Source organism: Schistocerca gregaria, chromosome 7, assembly GCF_023897955.1.
Source record: "Schistocerca gregaria isolate iqSchGreg1 chromosome 7, iqSchGreg1.2, whole genome shotgun sequence".
NCBI lineage: Eukaryota > Metazoa > Arthropoda > Insecta > Orthoptera > Acrididae > Schistocerca > Schistocerca gregaria.
In genome coordinates this window covers 146,549,962-146,574,515 of record NC_064926.1, presented here as the reverse complement: position 1 = coordinate 146,574,515, position 24,554 = coordinate 146,549,962, and the positions used below count along the sequence as shown (strand labels likewise).

Below are 24,554 nucleotides of genomic sequence, written 5' to 3'. Positions count from 1 at the left end.
GTTTTCACCAGTCACAATAAAAAAGTTTAACTGAAAAGCAAAAACAATGAAAAATTCCCACAATTTTAACGAACTCTTGGATTTTTTTTCCAGTTTTCTTCCAGGTGAAAAAATTCCTGGCTTTTTCCTGGATTTATTGGTTGTTCGGAGGCGTGTACACCCCCATAAGATAAATTAAAATATTAAATGCTGTTGGCAGTTACATAGGAAAATGACTGAAAATAAATTTGTGCATATAACCCATAGAGAGATGGGGAAAATGTGTTTCAACTTACTGTATAACTTGGTTTATTTTCAATGTACATCCAATTTATAAAACCAAAATAATGTCATATAAATATCCTCCGCGGGCAAACGTTTTTCGGTTGGACTGCTTAGAATACATATAATCAATACACACAGGCACAAGGAGCGAGTGAAAAGTAAATTCCCCTCACTCACTGTCAACCAAAGGACAGATAATTTTCCAAGACTGTCAGGATACACACAGTGCACAAATAAATTACAACTTCTAATGGAAAATTTATGATTCAGAGTACATTCTATAGGTGTTATTCTCAGATTCTTTGGTCAATGGCTGTTTGACTGTATTTCTGGAATTTCATCAAAAATGCGTGTGGTGGTGTCCATGATTCCTAGATGCCTCGATTATTGGTGTCAGACAGAACCACAGGAGCTTCTACCATTTCATTTAGGGCATAGTTTGAAATAAGTATATACAACTGTTCCTTGTAGTACAACCACAATGGTTGCCTCCTAATTAAAATACTCTTCCCAAGCAACTCTTATAAACTCCAAACTAGTTTTTGTAACAAGCTGGTTTATTTCATACAAACACTGATTCCATGTTGTTGTTGTTGTTGTGGTCTTCAGTCCTGAAACTGGTTTGATGCAGCTCTCCATGCTACTCTATCCTGTGCAAGCTGCTTCATCTCCCAGTACCTACTGCAACCTACATCCTTCTGAATCTGCTTAGTGTATTCATCTCTTGGTCTCCCTCTACGATTTTTACCCTCCACGCTGCCCTCCAATACTAAATTGGTGATCCCTTGATGCCTCAGAACATGTCCTACCAACCGATCCCTTCTTCTGGTCAAGTTGTGCCACAAACTTCTCTTCTCCCCAATCTGATTCAATACTTCCTCATTAGTTATGTGATCTACCCATCTAATCTTCAGCATTCTTCTGTAGCACCGCATTTCGAAAGCTTCTATTCTCTTCTTGTCCAAACTATTTATCGTCCATGATTCACTTCCATACATGGCTACACTCCATACAAATACCTTCAGAAATGACTTCCTGACACTTAAATCTATACTCGATGTTAACAAACTTCTCTTCTTCAGAAACGCTTTCCTTGCCATTGCCAGTCTACATTTTATATCCTCTCTACTTCGACCAACATCAGTTATTTTGCTCCCCAAATAGCAAAACTCCTTTACTACTTTAAGTGTCACACTTCCTAATCTAATTCCCTCAGCATCACCCGACTTAATTCGACTACATTCCATTATCCTCGTTTTGCTTTTGTTGATGGTCATCTTATATCCTCCTTTCAAGACACTATCCATTCCGTTCAACTGCTCTTCCAAGTCCTTTGCTGTCTCTGACAGAATTACGATGTCATCGGCGAACCTCAAAGTTTTTATTTCTACTCCATGGGTTTTAATACCTACTCCGAATTTTTCTTTTGTTTCCTTTACTGCTTGCTCAATATACAGATTGAATAACATCGGGGATAGGCTACAACCCTGTCTTACTCCCTTCCCCACCACTGCTTCCCTTTCATGTCCCTCGACTCTTATAACTGCCATCTGGTTTCTGTACAAATTGTAAATAGCCTTTCGCTCCCTGTATTTTACCCCTGCCACCTTCAGAATTTGAAAGAGAGTATTCCAGTCAACATTGTCAAAAGCTTTCTCTAAGTCTACAAATGCTAGAAACGTAGGTTTGCCTTTTCTTAATCTAGCTTCTAAGATAAGCCGTAGGGTCAGTATTGCCTCACGTGTTCCAACATTTCTACGGAATCCAAACTGATCTTCCCCGAGGTCAGCTTCTACCAGTTTTTCCATTCGTCTGTAAAGAACTCGCGTTAGTATTTTACAGCTGTGACTTATTAAACTGATAGTTCGGTAATTTTCACATCTGTCAACACCTGCTTTCTTTGGGATTGGAATTATTACATTCTTCCTGAAGTCTGAGGGTATTTCGCCTGTCTCATACATCTTGCTCACCAGATGGTAGAGTTTTGTCAGGACTGGCCCTCCCAAGGCCGTCAGTAGTTCCAATGGAATGTTGTCGACTCCGGGGGCCTTGTTTCGGCTCAGGTCTTTCAGTGCTCTGTCAAACTCTTCACGCAGTATCGTATCTCCCATTTCATCTTCATCTACATCCTCTTCCATAATATTGTCCTCAAGTACATCGCCCTTGTATAGACCCTTTATATACTCCTTCCACCTTTCTGCTTTCCCTTCTTTGGTTAGAACTGGGTTTCCATCTGAGCTCTTAATATTCATACAAGTGGTCCTCTTTTCTCCAAAGGTCTCTTTAATTTTCCTGTAGGCAGTATCTATCTTACCTCTAGTGAGATAAGCCTCTACATCCTTACATTTGTCCTCTAACCATCCCTGCTTAGCCATTTTGCACTTCCTGTCGATCTCATTTTTGAGACGTTTGTATTCCTTTTGCCTGCTTCATTTACTGCATTTTTTCCATAGAAATTATATTTAAGCTGCCACATTTTTTTGGAATACTATATGAAGCTCGCCATTTTTCCAGCATAGTTTGAAATTTGGAAACCAGGAATAACCTGTCTGTAAACCTTTGTAAACAATGTTGGCAGCTAATTTGTACACATTATGTACCTTCATACCACCTCACATGTTACGTTTATTACTGGACTGTGCCGTAATTCTGTGCTCTCTTCGTGTATTGACATTTTAAGAATCCCACCTGCATATAATATCTATTGCAACAGTTCATTACCAGCTGTTGTATTACTCTAGAGGAAAGGCTTGACCCTGTGGCCCACCGATTCCACTGAGCTTCAGCATATTTTGTGACAAACACTCAAAAGCAACTCCTTTGGAAGGAGTTTTCATAAAAAATAGGGTTGAAGGTTATTATGTTAGTATCAACTTCAGATAAAGTGGAATTGATAGAACATACTGCAGTTATGCCCACATTTCTGAGAAATAATGCCTTGTGGCTCTATATGAAGAGTTAATTTCAGGATTTACACAGAAATTATGAGTGTGTTGAAAAGATGGCCCACGCATGGTACCCCTACATATGCACCACAATGTAGAACATTGAGACTATTCAAAACCACATTGAACGTGATCACTGAGTTAGTGTTTTTCAGATCACATGGAATTTTTAAGGTTATCAATCAAGCTATCTACATGGAAACTGGACAAGTGTGTTTTTTGTATTCCAGGACCTGAATGAAGGGCACAAAGCTGCACAGGTTGAAATTTGAAATTGCTTGTACACATAAGAATCATTGTGTAATGTGATTTGGGTGCATTAGTACATTACTTGACAAGAAAAGAACAATACGGATTGCACACAGTGAAAACCATGGCAGGGCATTTACTAGCAAGGTCTTCGCCATAGTGTTCTGGAAGTGCTGAAGTACTCTGCTTGTCAATTTTCTCTAAGGATGTACTGTTAAGGTTCCCTACTACTGTAAGCTGCTTTTCCGAATCCGAGCTGTTAAATCACAAAAATTTCATTGGTGCACCAATAAGTTCTATGTTGCTTCTCCATGACAATGCCAACATTGTATCACACTAATAACGCAACAAACAAACCAATATTCACTGCACTGTGATATAGCCCAGACAAACACTATTTCGTGTATATCAGACGAATGAATTCTGCAGTTGCAGTGAACACACCTCTTGTACAGAAATAACAGCACTTGCATATATAAAAAAGCTCAGCCAAAAGCAAAAAAGTAATGATAAAATGAAAGAACTAATAATAATAATAATTTTGTGTGGCTCAATTGCTTTATGCAAATCTTTCCTTCAGCGACTTGTGTGTAGTTAACCTACTCCATATATCCAACCGGGGAAGGGAGACCTACAGTTTACAAACATGGAATCCAAACCAGGTTTCATTTCTAGTAACTCTTCACAATAATGAGAGGCGATGGCTAGATTAAAATGAAAACAAAAATCCATGGTCTAACCAAGATTAAATCCTGCAATATCTCAGTTTCCAGGAACAGGCTTTACCGCTAGGCTACCAGGCATGACATGTATACAGGGTGAACATCAATAAAACTGACACACTGCAGGGACAGATTACTGACTGGAAAAACATGCTACGTGTTCCTTGTGTGTTGCAGGCTGCATAATTGTCGCAGTGTACTATAAGCTGTGAAATAGTACAGTATTCAATGCAGGAACCAACCAAGATGGTGTCTGGGTATGACCAAGCAGGTGGAAATGGTAGACAGGCAACACAGCTGTACCAAAGCAAGTATCCTCACAGACATCAATCATATCACACAACATTTCAAGCCCATTTTGGGAGTTTGTGTGATTACAGGTCCTTTCAGACAGGCGAACATGCTGGGAGGAGGCCAACTGGGCTTAAACCAGATTTGGTAGACTGCACTGAACAGGATAATGAGATGAAACAAAATACAAGCTCCAGGCATATGGCCCACCAACATGATGTAAGCCAAAGTACAATTATTTGCACCCCATGGAGGCCACTTTCAACACCTGTTGTGAGGTGTATGCCATGCAGCCCTGTGCTGTTCTGGGATGATTTGTTATTGTTGCATGCAGACTGTCCATTTCTGGACACATGTTCACAGGATCTTTTTTCCTCCATTTCTAGCCAGGAAACCATCCCTACGTTTGTCAGTTTTACTAATGTTCACCCTGTGTAGGTTTGTATGTAGGGTTTGAGGAGTGAGTCTGGGCATGTCGAAATATGCGACATGTATGGTACCATCTTTTGAATGTACTGATTTAGAAGCTTAAATTATTTACACTGCCAAGAGATCGTGAACCTTAGTATTTGATGTAAATTTCAATTTGAAACCTTTATCCCTCCAGAAAAACAAAATGAAGTGACCCTGTAAGGGGTTCTAGAAAGATTGCTTATTATTGTAAAATCTGCTAATTAGTTCTAATTTGATAAGAAAAAGTCTCAGTTATGCTGTGTTACAACATTTTCATCACCTGTGAATAGATATTAAGCTAAACCTCCACCCACACACATCATCTAATGATTTAAAAATGTACTCTTGTCTGATTTCACTTCCATTAATCTCATGCAATGACATCTACTGGTCCTTTTAGTGCAATAAAAACTAATTGTGTATTAATGGTGTACTTCTGGGTGTTTCCATTTTATTCACAAGTGACCGAGTCAATTTCTTCAGGTGCTGCAAATTGTGCTGTTATGTATATTTGCAGCACTAAAGGAGATGGCTTGGTCAGTTGTTCAAATATTGTGTGTAAACTAGAAATGCAAACTCTCAGAAGTACATAAATAATCAATCATGCTTATGGAAGCTCTTTTGTATCATTTTAAACAACTTCCTCACCTGCACTATCCACAGAAAATGGAGTACCCTTCTGTACTTAGATTTCTGTAGTGCAACATTCAGCAATGATAAAATCAAAAATGTCTTGCACTTATCATATAATCTCAAAGACAGCAGTAATTCATCAAATCACGAGTAACCCTGCATCAGAGGGGATTATCATTTCCTACGAAGACTGTACACGACTTTTCAAAAACACTATAGTAATTAAATTATTACTAGTAACACCTTTTTAAAAAAATCTTTAAGCACTCACTTTGGCATAAATTTGCTGGTTTTTCGCCAGGACAAGTTTGTAACTGCTCTTGGATGTGCTATATACACAAAGCCAAAATTCACTTCACTTATTGTTGACTGCCCTCCAAATGGCTGATCAATACTTTTAGATGGGAATAATACTGTAAAAGAACAATGATAGTATTTATAAAACAAATTATAAAATATGAGAACAGTAAAGTAGATAATCTGAAAACTATACAGAATAGTATATGCACTAAAGATCATACTCATCAATGAGCAACGAGAAATTGTTATTACTACAGGAAATCTGATGATTAGTCTGAAAAAAGGGGGTTATTTGCAAATGATTTGGTGTCTGTAATACATGGTGTTGTTGTTGTTCTCCAAAGGTAAGCTGTCCAAGCTAGTATATTCTGTGCAAGCATCCTCATCTCTGCATAACTACCACAATCTACGTTCAAATGAACTGGCTAACTGTATTTCAAGCCTTGGTCTCCCTCTACAATTTTTATCCCCAATACGTTTTTCTGTTAACAAACTGATGATTCCTTGTTGCCTCATGATGGTCTCAGGCATCCTATAAGTTGAAACCATTGTATTGTGAACTATAACACCACTATCGAATAGCAATACAGAAAAAAAGGTTAAAAAAGATGGTGTCATAAAGCTTACAAAATCAATAGTGTAGCCTGAGGGGTGTAGAGATGGCCAAGGACTCAGACATATAGGGCAGCACAGAGCAGCCAAGCTGGATAATACTGTCTGCAGCATCAGGTCATGGTCATTAGATCAGATAAGTGTATAGGAAAATATTGTACTGTATTGTCTATCATCATATCGGATTTCATTAGGCATGACCTGCAACTCAATAGGTATGGGAAGGGGAGGTTGGCAAAGCTTATAGATGACAGTGCAGTGGGCAGTGGTGGGATCAGTCATGGGAAAATTCCTGAAGTAGTTGGTGTTAGAGCTGCACCATTTTTAGATTGAAGTCAGCTGAAAGGTATAACTGCTTAAAGAAAGCTTCTCTAAAAAAGGAACCATCTTCAAAGAAGATCAGGTATCCAAGTGGTGAAGGAATTAGCATATTTCATCACAATATAACAGGTATTAGAGGTAAAGTTAGCAAACTGCTTGTAGGTGTTGACTTTGACATTATTGGTATATCAGAGTACCACTTAAATAATGTGATAGTTTAGAGGCTTCCTTTACCATGATACAGATTAGCTGGCTGTTTTTCAAGGAGTTCTTTGTGGAGTGGGGGAGTGACCAAGTACGTAAGAAACAGCACTCCAGTTGAGGCCGTAGATGTATCACAGTACTGCACTGAACAGGTATTCGAATGTTGTGGGCAGATAAATCAAGTGACACTAAACTTTAATTTTAGTTATTTACAGTTATTTATAAGTAGCCTAACTCTTGATTTCAGAGCATTTCTACTCAAGCTAGAAACGGGTTTTCGTTCATTTTATAGGAAGAACCAAAACTTAGTTTTATATGTGACTTCAATATTAGTTTTTTATGGTATTGTGCAAGAAAAAGGATGCTGGAAGCTCCCCTAAATTCACATGACCTGATGCATCCTGTATTTTTGCCAACCACAGTGCAGAGGAACATTAACACAATTACTGAATATATTTTTATTCATTCTTCATTACTAGATGGACATTCTATCAGTAAAAGAGTGAATGGTCTTTCAGACCATGAAGCACAAATCTTAACACTAAAATATTTTTGTACTCAAGCAAATGGCATATATATTTACAAACTACATAGTAAAGCTAATCCAGCAGCAATAGAGTTTTGTTAACTTTGTTACGTAACAGGAGTGGCAGGATGTTTGTAGTGCTGACAACATAGATGACAAATATAATACTTTCCTTAATACATTACTCATGGCCTTTGAAAGTTGCTTTCCATTAGGATATACAAAACAGGGTTCTAGCAGTAAAATGTAACCTGGATGGCTGACTAGTGGGATAAGGATATCATGTAGAAAAAACTGGGAATTATTAACGAAAAGGTTAGAAGTAGTCACAATCGAGCTACAGTATTCCGTTACAAACAGTACTGTAAGATACTTAAAAATATTCTTAGGAAGGCAAAGAGCATGTCATACACAAATAGAATAGCTAATTCAGGTAATAAAATTAAAACCATATGGTCAGTCATGAAGAAAGTGTCTGGTCAGCAGCATGAGGTTGAAGATATAAAGTCAGTACATAGTAAAAATGTTTCTGTTGCTGTTAAGTCAGATATATGTACAGTATTTAACAATCACTTTCTGAACACAGTTGGTGAATTAAATAAAACCTTAGTTTCTACAGGGAAGCACACAGATCTCTTGGAGAATGGTCTTCGAGACTGATATCTGAAATACTTGTCTGTGATGGTGATAAGGGAGAGATTGAGTCAATAATTAAATCACTGATGACTAAGGACTCTATGAAGGAGTATCTAGCAGAATATTAAAGTACTGTGCTGTACATGTTGGCCCTGTACTTAGCCATATTCATAATTTTTCCTTCATGAATGGTCAGTTTCCTGTATGATTAACATACTCAGTAGTAAAGCTGCTTCATAAAAAGGGAGAAAGGGATAACGTAGACAATTTTAGACCTACTTCTATGTCATCATTGTTTTCTAAAATTACTGAAAAGGCTGGGTATGTAAAGGTAATTGATCATTTCATCCATGTAATTTGCTGCCAAATGTACAGTTCGGTTGTTTAACTACTGAAAAGGCTGTAGTCTCTTTCTTCTCTGGGAGGTACTGAATGTATTAAACAAAAGGTAAATAAGGGTCATCTTTTTTTATTTAACTAAGGCATTTGATTGTGTTGACCACAAAATATTGCTAAAGAAGATGGTCCATCATGAAATATGGGGAGCAGTTCACAACTGGTTCAGCTCTTACTTTAAGAACAGACAGCAAAAGGTCATTCTCAACAATACTGAGAATGGCTATGATGTGGAGTCTGAGTGGGACATGGTTAAATGGGGGTGCCCCAGGGATCAGTGCTGGGGCCACTCTTGTTCCTAATTTGTGTAAATGAGGTGCCTTCTAGTATAACAAGTGATTCTAAAATATTTCTGTTTGCTGATGACACAAACTTGGTAGTAAAGGATGTCGTGTGCAACACTGGCACTGTTACAAATAGTGCAATTCCAGACCTAAGTTCACTGCTTGTAGAAAATAAACTAACACTAAATCACAGTAAGACTCAGTTTTTACAGTGTATAACACACAACTCAACAAAACTCGGCATTTTGATTACACACAATGGGCATACGATTAGTGAAACTGAACAGTTCAAATTTTTAGGTGTTCCGATAAACAGTAAATTGTTGTGGAAAGCCCATGTTCAGGATCTTGTTCAAAGAGTTAATGCCACCATTTTTACTATTAGAACAGTGTCTGAAGTAAGTGATAGTTCGGCACAAAAAGCAGGTACTTTACTTATTTTCATTTGTGTATGAATTATGGTATTATTTTTTGAGTAACTCTCCCCATTCTCCAAGGGTATTTTTGGCTCAGAAACCTACCATATTTATTCGAATGTAAGCCGCACTCAAATCTAAGCCGCACCTGAAAAATGAGACTCTAAATCAAGGAAAAAAATTTTTCCCTACTCTAAGCCGCACCTGAAATTTGAGACTCGAAATTCAAGGGGAGAGTAAAGTTTTAGGCCACACCTCCAAATCGAAACAAAGTTGGTCCATTGTAATATGAGACACAATTTAGGTCGAAAGGATGACGATACAGCTACAGAAGTTTGGTTCGAGTCATAAGGTTAGCAGTTAGGCTTTACCAGGTAGCCATTGCTAATCGTCAGGCGCTCCATCCATATTTATACGGGTACCCTTCCTTTTTCACGTGCTTCATCTGGTTTGAATCGATTGCTTATTTTGCTCTGATCTGATAAGTGCCGTTTTCTTTGTTATGGGTGTTCACGTCACTCTAAGCTGAAAATGCATTACTGTACTGTGTCATGCATTATTTGTCGCATTCTGATAGTGCGTGTTTACGGCCTGTCGCCGCTCGCGGCATAGCTCGGTTTTGTGCGCACTGCCGCCGCTTACAATTAAAAAAAAAGAAAAAATGAGAGAGGAAGCGAAACAATGGCAAGAGACTGCTATTTGTTGTTACTTACACTGCAGCTTTCTTTGATAATGATCAACAAGAACCAAATAATAGACTGCTTATGATAGAACATGTTCTGAACGAGAGTTAGGGGACAATTTTTCTCCGTTTGAAAATCTTTGCGGCCACTTCTTTAGTACATCAAATTCTGCACAGAAATTAGAGTCATCGTAGATTTAAAAATCTAGTCAGTTGCTGTGCTTCATTTCTGACTATATCACTATTACACATAAGAATAATACGAATATAAACATGACATGATACGTATATTCTTCCGCATTTGTTGTTGCGTCACTCTAGTTTCATAGTTTATTAGGCAGACAGGATTTAAATGAGATAGCAGCAAACACGAAAGAAAACATGGCAAAATGTTCATATTCGTATTATTCTTATGGTGAAGAGAATACTGCATGTGTTTGACATTTCATCAGGTTCCTATTAGCAACAATCTCTTCTCACAGGCAGAAAAAATTCAGAACGTAGAGTCGGCAAACATCCCAGTCTTGCCAGTTGGATTTTCGTAGTATATTGAAATTCTGTTACATTCAAAGATTAACAATACAGAATATGTATTTACTTCGGTGGACAATGTATGAAAATGCAGTGGTCGAAACTCGGGGCTAAAAAAAAAACTTCGTCTTCCACCTTTTTTTTAAATTTATTTACTGACGCAGAGGTTTAGGCGCCAGTATTTATCTTTCCGCCTACAAAGCATGTCTGTGTAGCGCTACCTATATTCGACGGCAGAAGTTAGTTGTGGCGGCACCCACCAACATTTTTCAGAACTTCCGCTTGCTTTGCACTCGATTCTAAGCCGCAGGCGGTTTTTTGGTTTACAGAAACCGGAAAAAAAAGTGCGGCTTAGATTTGTGTAAATACGGTACTGCATTTTGATCACACCTCCCTTACTCACTCCTGTGCAGAAAGGCTTGCAGTATTCTGCTGCTGTCACTTTCAATAAGCTACCACAAAAATTCAAAAATCTTAGCAGTAACCCATGTACTTTCAAATTTAAGTTAAAGAGTTTCCTTATCGGTTACTCCTTCTGTTCTGTTGAGGAGTTGCTTAAACAAAAAAAAACAAAAAAAAAAAATAATAAATAAATAAATAAAAAAATAAAAAAAGCAAGCAAGCTCATTTCTGAGTTACACTGCTGATTGCATTTATATAAACTTATACCTTGTCGTCTTTTTAGGATTCTTAAACGTTTTATTTTATCTCTTATTACTTCTCTGTTGTAATTTCATGTAGTGACACAGGTGATGACGATGGAGATTTGCTCCTCCATTTGGTCCTGCAGAACTAGACGTGTAAAATAAAATAAATAAAAGAGTACAAGGGTACATATGCAGAATTTCCAGGCAACCAGAAAAGTGGAAGTTGTTCAGAATTGAGTTGCATGATTTGACCTAAACATATATGCAGCACATATAACAATATTATGAAAAGGAAAGTTGCCACTCACCATGTAGCACAGATGCTGAGTCACAGACAGGTACAACAAAATGACTGTTACAAATAAAGCTTTCGAAAAGTAAGGCGTTCCTCAAAAATAGACGACCGACACATGCCCCCCCCCCCCCCCCCCCACACGTCAACACAGGCCTTGATGAAGCCCTTACTGGCCGAAATTTTATTTGCAGTCTTTTTGTTGCTCCTATCTGCGACTCAGCATCTCCGTTATATGGTGACAATATTGTTACATTCCATTGTAGATTTCCATTGTTGATTTTTGCACTTATATTTACACAATGTTAAATGAAAGCTTGTCGAATATTTCATTGAAAGAAAGATAAAGAATTTCACTTTTGAAGTTTTGATATGGACATGGCCAGCCACAGTTGCTAAGCAACAAATGCAATTAGTGTGCGAGTTTTGATTTCTGAATTATTCTCATTGTCCTCGAACAACTCATCGATATGACAGTGAGCAGGCAGCAGATGACATTTAATTCTGTCAACTGTTTTTTCTTACTAAGAAGAGCAATGCAACATAGATAGTGTTTATTTTATACTTCAATAGAGTTTGTTCATTTTGAAGGTCAAGTTTATTTGTTTTCTCCTGAGTTACATGTTGTACAATGATATAATTTGTATAATGTACAAAAAATCTACTCGCCAAGCAGTGGCAGGAGAACATATATACAAAAAAGGTTTTGCTTATCCAATGAATCAGAGCCAGTAGCTCCTCCTTCCAGCAGAAGCATTGAAGGGGAAGAAAGAGGGGTGAAAGAAAAGGAACTGGATAGGATTAGGAAAAGGAGTAGAGTTTGGAAAAGTCACCCAGAACCCCGGGTCAGGCTGATGGAATGAAAAGGAAAGGTACATTCAGTGGCATTTGTGGATGTGTTGGTCAACAAAGACAGAGGTTCATTCTGTGGGAGCACTGTCCAAAATCACAATAGGATGAACATTACGGAGACCTGTGCAGTTGGGTTTGTGGTGTTTGTAGAATAGGTAAAAGGTAAGAGTGTGGGGTGTTACTGGTGTGAGGGGGGAGATTGATTCATGTGTCAGGTTTCGAGATGGACCTACGACCTGGAGGAGCTGGTGGATGTCCTGTTGGGACGGTATCATGGCTATAAGGTTTGAATGCAGAGGTGTCGGAAAGTTGGCGGAAACTGTCTGCCAGATAGTCACTACGAGTAGTGACCACTGTGGTGGAACCTTTGTATGTGGGAAGGATGACAAGGTCTGGAATGGTTTTCATGCTACGGATAGCTTTGTACTCCATAGGAGTGATGCTGAATTCAATGGGGAGAGATTCAGGAAAGGAACATGTGGGCAGGTTGGAAATTAGGAATTCCTCAAAGGTTACCAGGGGATGACTGGGTGGAAGGGGAGGAGAATCTCAGTTGGAGCGAGGTCAGAACTGTTTTAAGGAAGGCTCTATGTTTGGCTGTTACCACTGGGTTATGTGGTGAAGAAATGTTTCCATTGGAGAGAGTGAGTAAAGGAATGGAGGTCCTTTAAAACGCCAGAATGAATGAACCTATGTTTTGGGCTAAAGGTGAGGCCGTCAGAAATAGCTGAAACTTCTACAGGGGTCAGAATTTTGGCAGGCAGATTGACAACAGTTTTACAGTATGGTACTTACTTGGGTATTCGAATGGCACCATCTTATGCCAACTTATTCATGGGCCATCCAGAGGCATCCTTCCTACCCAATATCACCCTGGCCTTGAAAATTTCAACCAATTCCTTCACCAGGGCTTCGACTACCTTTAGTAATGCCCTTAGATGAGGAATACCATCTAAATCAGCACCGACCCAACCTACAGGGTATCCTTGTTCATTCCTACTCAAATCTTGCTCCTAATACTGCATCCTATGGGTCATTCCCTTGTGACTGACACATGAGCCGATCTTTTACACCCACCCACCACCACAAATTGCAGTCCAGTCACAGGTACTGCGTACCCTATGAAAGACAGGGTCAGCATTCTATGTGGGCATTTTAAGTAAAAAACTCAAGACCACCACCAAACTGTGGCATACAAAAGCCTGATTTCACAGTCGCTGAACATGCTGCACACAACAACATAACTGGGTTCAATAACTGCTTCACTACACGAGCCACTCATACTTGCTTCCAGCACTAGTTTCTCAGAACTACACAGTGGGGAACTGCCAATTCAGAATATCCTGCACTCTTGCAATCATCCTGCCAATGTCCTCTGCTAACCTGTTTCCCACTGCCTCACCTCACCTTTTCCCTTCTGTCCCCAGCACTCTTCCCCATCTAGACCTCCCTTTCTCTCTTCTCCCCCTGTCCTCCCTCAACCTTCAACCTCATCTTCTTTGCTCCCATTTCTTTTCTCCCATCTATCTCTCTAATCTTATCTGCTCAACTGTCTGAACTCCTTTCATCTTGCTGTAAAGCCACTGGTTCATCTCATCAGACCTGCCTTACACTATCCTGCTATCCCCTCCTCCCCTCGTGCATCCTTTTCTTACCCCTCCCTACCTCTCTCTACTTAGGCAACTGCATTCTATAATCAACTGTCAGTCTCACTGTGGCCACAGGTGTGAGTGTTTGCCCACCTGAGTGTGTGTACTTTTGCTAGAGAAAGAACTCAAAAGCTACTGTAAATACTAAATTCTGTTGGTGTTTCCTTGCACTGTGGTGACTCCTTTCTGGACGGGCGAGGGGGGGAGGGGGCAGTGGCAGTGAGAACTTAGATGATAATACTTTCCAGACACTAGGCATGCCGAACTGTCGCTCGACCAGTGTCTTGTTCTGCTCCAACGAGGCAACATCCCCGGCCGCGCTCTCAGCAACTCATCCATGCAATGCCACATAGGCCACGTTGTCATCTGCCACATTTTGCTGGGGTATGCATGAACCACAGAACTCTCGTCCCACACTCATCACCATTGTCCTGTCGCAGTCCATTTAATGAGAGGAGTGCTACCATATTTTTTCCATGCTGTCTTCCAGAGCTGCATCTTCTCGAGGCAGCTCTACAGACTACAGTAGTACAAAGCCTGATGCCAGACACTCGGTTTGTCCCCTTGGTATCAGAAATTGGAATACTGTGTGCAGTGTAGTGCAAATAGTGCAGAGCATGCCAGGACTACCAGGCCGATTTATTACTATCCTATCCCCAGCTGGTTTGGAGCTCCTTTGCTACCAGGTGCACCATTGAAGCAGTTTTTCCCACACTGCCGGACAACTCCGAACAAAGTTTGCAGGCCACCCATGGTCTGTCCGGTCCAGACCCTTCTCGAATAAGAGGTATTAGCTCATTTCAAATGTTTCTGCAGTCGTCAGTTTTTGGGTTAACATGTTAGAAACAGCCCATGTGGCTCTTCCCAGTGTGCCCCTTCATGTACTACTGTTTTCTCAACTAGCACATCATGTAGGCATGACTGCCCCTTAAGTATAGAGAAGGGAACATAATTAATTCCTTCAGCACCAAACATCCGTCAGCTATTGGTGAGTGGTTCCCTTTCTTTTATTTTCTGTGTTACTCAATCCAGAATTTTGCATTGTTGTTTACGCTCCTGTTTGGAGAAGGCACATGTTTATAAGATTCTGACCACATAATTTGAACACATAAATTCAATACCAAAAATACCTTCTGCACATCAAAAATTCAGTCTCATCATCAGGAAATGTATTTTTGTTGAAGTTCTTCCTACTGTCATAACAAATGGTTGCCACATATAAAACTAAAATGAAAATGCAATTATCACTTCCACAACACAATGATGTAGGTTCCATCTTTATACACCAAGTATTTTGCAAGCTGAATTGAATTTAAAGATTATATGTATGTTCTGTGCAGGATGTGGCAAATGTGCTCTGCTTCTCCACGTGCTCCTGATGAAGTGTCAATCCTTAAGTGATTCTGAACTGAATACATAACATTGAACGAGATAATTGTATAATTGTAAGATATTTTTTGGTCAATAACAAGAGCTATTTTTTGAGAATGTAGTATCCAGAGATGAAATGCTACATAATTTTTCCCCACACAAAGGGCATGTACTGATCAAATGATATCAACTCCCATTTGTCCTTTAGACTGGTGTCTCCTCCAAATAATAAAACATTTACAGTGAAATGCGAAATATGTAATGACAAGAAATATCTAAGTGTATGTGGGTGGGGAAAACCAGAGAGGAAGAAACAGAAAATCATCATGTTGCACTAAACTGAGTATTTTTACTACTACACTTGTTTGCTTTTAAACACTGCTCCATTAACTAATAAGAGTGGATTCTAGCCTTTAACAATGGTTATTCAATGTCTAGTTTTTATACAGCTCTTCATGGTTGTAAGCTGCATTATTACAGTGCATAAAGATGAAACAACATGGGAGCCACTATTGGAAGTGGCAACCCGGTAAAGTCCACTTGCTATAGTGACTGAAACATGGTATATAATTTTACACTGACACTGTCTAGAATGCACAGGATTTTATGGAAATTGATCCCAGGCCTAAAAGCCTGCAAACATACATTCAGTCTCCACTTTGAAACTTATTGTAAAAAGAGACTGCATTATTTACCCCCCCCCCCCTCACACACACACACACACACACACACACACACACACACACACACACACACACACACACACACTAAAATGTGATTATTAAGTGTATTGTTTCAGGTGATAAACTCAAAACTTACATTGCTTATTCTCAAACCAGATTTTTACTAAGCGGTCTGATTTCCCTGCAGTTGCAAAGAGCGTTCCATCTGGCGAGAATGACATGTATACAACTGGTGTTGCTGTATGACATTTCCAGACGCACTCCCAACCACGATCTTCTTCCTCTTGCCCTGGTAATTGTGGTGACTGCGGTGCATCTCCACCAATCTCAAATGTGACTCCATGACTTTGTGCTGTGAAATAAAATAATCACTATATAGAAAACAAAGTAAAACACATAAAATACACTTTTAAAATGCTATTGTATTATTACATTTGCCATCATTGTCTACAGAACTCCTATTTTGTCCGAAAAGAAAACTTTGAGCCAAATGAAGACATACCAAAATAGAGAAATCTGGATGAAACACAGGCTTTAGTGACAAACTTGTCAGTCAATCGCAGTCACACTCTTTGCACTGATATGATCCTGTACTCCCACAGTACTTTGAAATTACATGGAAGAAATGCATGCAATGCTAAAGTTCTTTACATGTATGCACACTTAGCTGCTTCACCTGCAGCCTCATTTCCCGGATTCCCACTTGGATTGGTACTCAGCAGAATAATGCTTTCTGTAGGAGGAACCTGACATCCTGGATGATATGCATTTGCTGAATATTTCTTCCAATGGGCACCCTGGGAATCATAGAAGATGAGGAACTGCACAATGCAAAAAATTTAGGACAGTCTAGTGCCTTCAACACCAAATTTAATTCTACATCAAATGCTGTGAATTCATTATAGGAGTGAATTTTAAGGAAACATTCATACAATTTCACAGCAACGCCATGGAAGCTTCATGTAGTTTTTCAAAACTGATCCACTATTGGATATCTGAAGTGATCTGCATCATTTAATAGAAAATGATTATTGTTATGCGATGAACTTCATTAGAGGACTACTTAAAATTAAACTGTGGCTCAGATACAAACTGAGTCAAAGCCAATTCATGGGCAATCTTCACTGTTAATCATGATCATTTATTACAATGAATACTAATTGAAATATGAGTACATACAAGATCATTAATGGAGGTTTCAAGTGAAGAACCCATCATTAAATTCGAGATACAATGGCCAAAGACCATTGCACTAAGCTTTACAAGTTTACTGAGATGGTAAGCAATTATTCACAAGAAAGATACAGTATACACCGAATGAAGTTCTACAGAAGCAGCTGAGTGTTCTACAGGAGCCATAAAAGAAGCATAATACAAACAACTTATAGCATTATGTTGTGACTGAAGATGAAACAAGGACCCCCTTTTCCATAAAGGGATAGGCAAAACTGTTATCAAAACTGTGTTAGTGAAGCAGAAAATCTAAAAAAAACCACCCTAAGGGGCTGGCTGGAAAAGTGATTATGACCATATTTCTTTCTTTCTTTGGGTGGGGTTTGGGGGAGGGGGGGGGGGGGGAGAGGAGAGGATTGCTGGATATTATCACAACAGACTAAACTGTCAGAGTGCAACAATGACTGGGTCTTTTAACACAACACTGGAATTACAGTGGTTGCACTACAGGGTATCCTCCGTCAGAGGGTGAGGGGCAATTTACGAGGAAAGTGACCAGTGCGTGAGCACACGAATATCGAAATCTTAGCAGAAAACCTCATTGTTAGCATGGTATGTAGGCCAATGTTGATAGTTCATGCTGAAGTGTCGGCAATAGCTGACATGCCTACAGGCTGCTTCAATTTCTCCTGGTGTGGGTGATTATAGCAGTTCCACTGCAAATATTATTCTGAATATTTTAGCACAAGTGACATTAGTGTCTAAAAATGGCACTGAGGGAAGAAATTTTCATTATGTGAAGAGGCCATCTGTGCTGCATGCATAATTACAGTTAAGAAAGGTATGATGAGATAAAGGAACTGTAATTTTATTTGAACAAATGATCTGGACTCTCTACAGAACGAAATGAGAAAAAGATTTTTTGTTTCTGCAAAAACTGATACAATTTAGTGAGAGTTTTCTTTTTACCGATGCTGTCTACACAGCCTCTTATTCTAAAGAACTGTTTTCAGTTAATTTCATTAAAGAGTGGTAATTTTTTGTAGTTATATCACCAAAAGACATGCATCTTGTCCTAGAGGACAGCAACTTTGTAATTTTTCAGAAATAACCTTGTAACATGGTTTCCCTTTCCTCAATCAATGTGTACATCTAAAGCATATTCTGTCACTACCTATTCAGGCCCCTGGATTGCAAGGGCTGTGTCATGGACAGGAGAGGTATATGTAATAAAATCCCTGTAATATAACAGTGACAGGCAGCTAGTGTAGCACAGTTGCTTGCATTATTCTTTGCCGAGTCACCAAAAAGAATCAGTAGATATCGACCAAGAGCTTGTATCAGTAAAAACACAGTAACAAACTGCATAATCCTAAGGTTCAATTTACCATAAGGGATTTTTATTATACTGCTGGTGAACAACACTGTCAAAACTTGAGAGATGGGAACTTACTCTTAACAACCTCGACTTAAATTACGAGAGCTGTTCAATAAAGAATGATCATAACTTTTTTATGGTCATAATTTCTTGTGCTAAAATTTAATCTTATGATATTCTGTTAGCTTAATGGGCAACAAACATGCCATAGTGGTTTCAATGTTGAGACTCCTTGTTCTCGCCTGTGAGAGGCAGGCAAGGTCAGACATGTTCGGTATCACCTACCACTACAATGGAGCTCACATGAGGAACAACATGTGGCTTTAAAATTCTGCTTTTGTGTCAACAAATCTTCAGCTGAGGCTAAACAATGTTACAGGAGGCCTATGGAGAGTCTGTTCTTCCCTACAGCACAACTCAAAGGTGGTGTAAAATGTTTAAAGAGGGGAGACAATCAATTTCAAAGGAAGGTGGTGCTCCAGTTACTGCTCTTACAGACTGCTGCTGTCATTGTGAGAGGATTGATGAATTACCTTAAGATCACTTTCTGAAATATTGAACATTTCATTGGGTGTCACCCACACACTGGTGACAGAAAAATTACACGACACGTGTTTGTGGGCGATGGGTTCCAAGGCTGTTGATTCCCAAACAAAATGACATTTGTGTGCAGGTCTGCATGCAGTTAATGTTGATGTTACATGATAATCTGGAGTTTCTTTCAAATGTAATCACTGCGGATGAAACTTTGCTACATCATTTTGATCCTGAGAGCAAACAGGAAAGCTCAGTGTGGAAATCTCCCCCAAAAGGCAAAAGTGGCGGCTTCTGCTGGGAAAGTTATGGTCAACTCATTCTTTGATATTCATGGAATGGTTTATCAGCATGTTGTACCTGCAAACATGTCAGTAACTGGACAACACTACAAGGATGTCCTGAAAACACTGCACATCCACATCAGGGGCAAAAGACCACATTTCCGTGAAGCAGGCTGGATGCTTCACTACGATAATGCACGGACGCATACTGCCAATGTTGTTACTGAATATCTTGCAAAAATCAATGTGAAGTGCATCCCTCACCCTCTCTATGGTCCAGATTTAGCCCCATGTCACTTTTTTCCTATTCCCTAACATGAAGAAACGCCTCCGTGGGAGGCATTATCAATTATCAGAAGCAGTGGTGAAGGCAATTTTGTAGGACCTCTCAAAAAATGGTTTCCAGCATGTATTTGAAGACTGGCAGGAAAGCTGGGAAAAGCGCATCATGTTCATGGTGGGAGGCTACTTTGAGAAGGACCATCAAAGTTATGAGGATGAGTAAAGGTATGTTCTTTTTTTTAACTTTTTTTCTTTGAATATTATTTTGTAGTTTATTTCCTGTTCAGGTTCCCCCCACCAACGGTTTTTGATTTCCATTTGCCTTTTTTTTTTCACCCAGTGCTTACCATGAAGCAATGTATGATGTAAAAGAAATTTAGAAACAGAAAAAATAATTTAAAAATATGACACACACACACAACTTCATCAGCACCTCAGTTGGATATGGTTATGGAAGGAAATCTGCTGAGACTTTACTGATGAACCACCCTTGAATTTGCCTGAATGTAATTGAAGAAACCAAAAAACCAAAATCATGCTAGCCAGAAATATTATTTTATTAAACCTGCTGACTACGAGTGCCTATCTGATGTTCATTTGCACTTACAATATGTACTGTAGATTCTCTGCAGGTTTTTACTTCTTTTAATAACAATCTTGCTAGTTACTGATGAAATCTTCCTTGTCCACAACAAATATAGGACATATCTAAGATTTGGTTCAAATGGTTCTGAGCACTATAGGACTTAACATCTGAGGTCATCAGTCCCCTAGAACTTAGAGAACTACTTAAACCTAACTAACCTAAGAACAACACCCACATCCATGCCGGAGGCTGGTTTCAAACCTGTGACCGTAGCAGTTGTGCGGTTCCGGACTGCAGCTCCTAGAACTGCTCGGCCACTGCGGCCGGCTCTGAGATTCGATCCATTGCTGAACCGTTTCACCTACTCATTTCATAAGCCTCCAAAATATATGATTTCTAAATACACTTTTCAATATTATGAAGTTCATTTGCATCTCACCTTTTTTGTTTCTTATCGATCTTTTCTGAAATAAAAGTCAATTTCAATACTTGGCACATTTATCGTTGAAATTAAAGAGAATGATAACCCGGCGGCCTGGCTGTTCCACACTCACTATTCTGGGCAACTTCCACATTTCTATATATTTCACTTATATTTCTTCCCTTGTTCTGAGACAGGTCTTTTCTCAAACAGACTTAAATAGTGACAAGATCAATAAACATGAAAGCACAAAATGACGGCAATAGTAATCACAGTTTTATATTGTTCTCTGTGTGTTCAACAATTTTCAGAGGCAACTCTAGCCCACACCTTGTGGCACACAGTGGGTAATGTTGAAGCTCTAGAATCGTTGGCAGTCAGTCCATTTTTGGATCTCATGGCATTATGATACAGATGGCAATCAATATCCGTAAAGCTTTACACACGATTTCCCAACAAAATTCAAAATGAGAATGCACAGCACAGTGGTTGCTTATTTCTCTGGGCACAAATTTTTGAACCATTCTGAGTTCATTTTCTGGTATGGCTCTTTGATTGCATGTCTTGCATCAGATAATGTAAGATATTCGGGGAGGGGAGGGGGGACACAACACTACGATTAACAGGCATCTCTGATGATTTAATGAAGAACAGCTGTGAAGACCAGGGTATATTGCAAAACAAATTCTAACATTATATATAGGTCTACAAGATTCACTTATATTAGAGTAGTATAACTTGATATGTGCTCTTCACGGTCACATAATACGAGAGGAATTGGGATAACTGAAGTTAAGCTTGTACAATATAACGGACATGTCACACATTACATATGCGAATACGAAAAATATTTAATTATGGAAATAATAAGCAACTAATGGGAGAATTGCAGCTATTGGGGGTGTTGGGCAGGAGAAGATGATGGGGGGGGGGGGGGGGGGAGGAAGAGAAGGAGGAAGAGGAGAAGGAGGAAGAGGAGGAGGAGGAAGAGGAGAAGGAGGAAGAGGAGAAGGAGTAAATATACAACAGTCTTAATAGTATGTGTAACAAATAGTTACATAAAAATCAAGCAAATGAAACAAAAATATGGTATTGGACTTAGACCTATACTGATCATAGAAAATCCACAATACCACAAAACCATACACAGCTCAAGAATTCTGGTATCCAACCCTTGACATATATAGGTTAGCTAAAACAATGTCTGCAGTAGCACATCATCAGAACTCACTCATATACCTAATTACGAAAATCTAACCTCACCAACACATGTAAAACAAATTCCACATTCCTACCAATCACAATACAACATAATTACCCACAAATAATGTCTGATGATAGTAAAGTACTAATGTTACATATTCATGTCTGCAACTAAATAATATAGTAAATCATACTCTATAGAGAAGCAACTTTGGGCTCAACTGACTGATTCTTCACTACAACCACACACAGTAATTACAGTTTCTTACACACAATTCTTTTCACTCTGACATTCAACTCTGTAACACTGGTGGACCTTATCAGCGACACACAAAACAAAATGTCTGGGACGAGGAGTAGACAGTAAGCTCCCTTGAAATATTTTATCATGACCTGCAAAGGTTGAATGCAGCTAACCTTACAGTACTGTCTACAGTCAGTACCAAATGATTGGTCCTACACTGCATACTGTCAAATCAAAAACATAATAAGGGTTGGTACTGCATGGCAGCTTGACAAAAAGTAATATGTCCAAATGAATGCTAGCTGGACTACACATAAAGTAAAACTATGAAGATCAGGTACATTCTACAAGAAACTACAATTCTCACACTGACACAGAAAACATATTTATCTGTTTACTACAACATGGCAATTGTTTACTACAATATATCTATTTATTTACAACTTTTGTGGCCAAAAACATGACATTTTATAGCAGAGCAGCATCCATTTTGTGAAAGAGATCAACGGCAGCTCATAACATTGCAAACGCATCCTTCTGTACTTTTGAAACAAATTATAGCGCCCTAGAATATTCACTTTCAATAGGCATCCACATATGTTTGAGGCTGTTATGACAAACCAAATATTTTCAAAACAAAATCAATTTTTTCCATAGTAATGTATTACTTGTTATAGGTTACTATTTTGTATGATTACTGAATGTGTAACTTATAAATATTTATAAAACATAGTGCCAAACATAAAATTTTGTTGAAAGATAGAAATAAAACTAAGATCCAACAACTGGTCTCAAAAAATCAACAACTGAAAAGTCAACCACTGAAAAATTATCTGGCAAGTGAGCCGAGTTCATTCAATTATTTGTATACACTAAAAGCATAAACTTATACAAGCAGACCTGTGTTTGGCTTATTTCAGTACACTGAAAAATTTGTAGCTACAGCAATAGGCCAACCTATGAATGTATATAAAAATCAACTCACACAGAGCTTCATATATGTTACCTGCCCAAGACTGAATATACAACAGAATGGCACATGTTGTACAAATTAAATAGTGACTACAACTTAACTATCTTATTCGTACATGCATCACTGTGAGTAACAGTTCACACACACACACACACACACACACACACACACACACACACACACACACACACACTCTACATAATCGAATGAAAGATGAAATGTCTACAAAATAATTCGAGAAATACCTTGATCCATATCATCTTCAGGAAGAGGAATGTTCTGGTGCCACAACTGTAGTACTTCTCCTCCTGTGAGTAAGCGGGTACCTTCCAGATTCCATGACAGAGATGTTACATGAGACTCCGTCTGTAAGCTGCCAGTTTGAACCCATCGGTAGTCCAGTTGCTACAGAAGAATCATAATAAATGTTACACCCGTACTGAAACTTGCTTCTGTTGACATTGTCATCTCTAGCCTTAGAAAGTAACTTACATGAGTGCTATTGCTTTGAATGAGAGGAGTTGGTTCAAATATGCAAACTTGACTTTCGTATGCAGCAGCAATTTTTCCTGTGTCAGTTGAACAATCTAAACAGCTGATCATAAGGTAATTATGCAATGCTCCAGGAATGATTTGTACTCTCTCAAATGTGCTGGCGAGTATAACTATATTACAGCCCGCTGCATATGCCTACAGGGAAAAAGATGGAAACAAAAAGTAAAATAAACTGTGGAGTTAAGTGTTTGATTATCTAGCCGATGTAAGTATGTCACTAAGCCTATAAGTATCCTCATTAAGTTCAAGAATTTAGCTGAACAGCCGACGACAGCTGTAGCTACGAATAAAGATGAGGGCATCGATCTTTAAAACACTGTTAGCATTACGCATTTAATGAATTTGTGTTCCACTACCGTGAAAGGAATTCCTTCGACACTACCCACTGCAAAACAGTGGTCTCCTGCATTGCAGGCTCCACTTAAAATTTGGTGGCAGTTCATTTCAAAACACTAAATATTAACTACGACGAACTATAAAAGTCTTATAACTATTCAGGAGATCTTTCTATAGTGCCCTATATACACCGTCATCACAATATCGTAGTTCCCAGCACTTCACACAACAACCCCTCCGCAGCCATTTTTCTTTACTTGTATCATAGATGTGACTGACAATTTACCAACTCAGTTTGTCTAGCAAGAAGAGTATCTCTGGAATATTGATCTCAAGGTCTTCGCGGCGCAATTTTCAAATAACTTACGCCTGTGACGGACATTACTCATCATTGTAAATACGAGTTATTAGTAATCCTATTGCTTGTGAACCAACTATATGTCATCTCGCTGTTTAAGACTATGATTATACGGCGGTCGATCATTCTTATGCTTTTGCTGTAATTGACGTAAAGACGAAGAAAACGTGTTCATGTAATTTATTTTTCATAATAATGAAATAGAAGTACCCCCTGTTGCTTTAGGCGATGTCACAGTAAATTACATTGTTCAGTATCGACATCCAGT

General features: G+C 38.8%; 1 protein-coding gene across 4 annotated transcripts in view; it reads right to left on the bottom strand.

Moving 5' to 3' along the window:
• Positions 1-24,206, bottom strand: part of LOC126281225 (dmX-like protein 2) — a 313,079-nt gene extending 288,873 nt beyond the window's left edge. For all 4 annotated transcript variants that reach the window (XM_049979978.1, XM_049979982.1, XM_049979980.1 and 1 more), the window contains exons 1-5: positions 23,949-24,206; positions 23,530-23,727; positions 23,283-23,442; positions 16,096-16,311; positions 5,829-5,970 (exon numbers count right to left, since the gene is read on the bottom strand). In XM_049979978.1, coding sequence (XP_049835935.1) covers positions 5,829-5,970; positions 16,096-16,311; positions 23,283-23,442; positions 23,530-23,727; positions 23,949-24,035 — 803 coding nt within the window. In that variant the 5' untranslated portion in view covers positions 24,036-24,206. The remainder of the gene's footprint in view (positions 1-5,828; positions 5,971-16,095; positions 16,312-23,282; positions 23,443-23,529; positions 23,728-23,948) is intronic.
• Between the last annotated feature and the right edge of the window lie 348 nt (positions 24,207-24,554).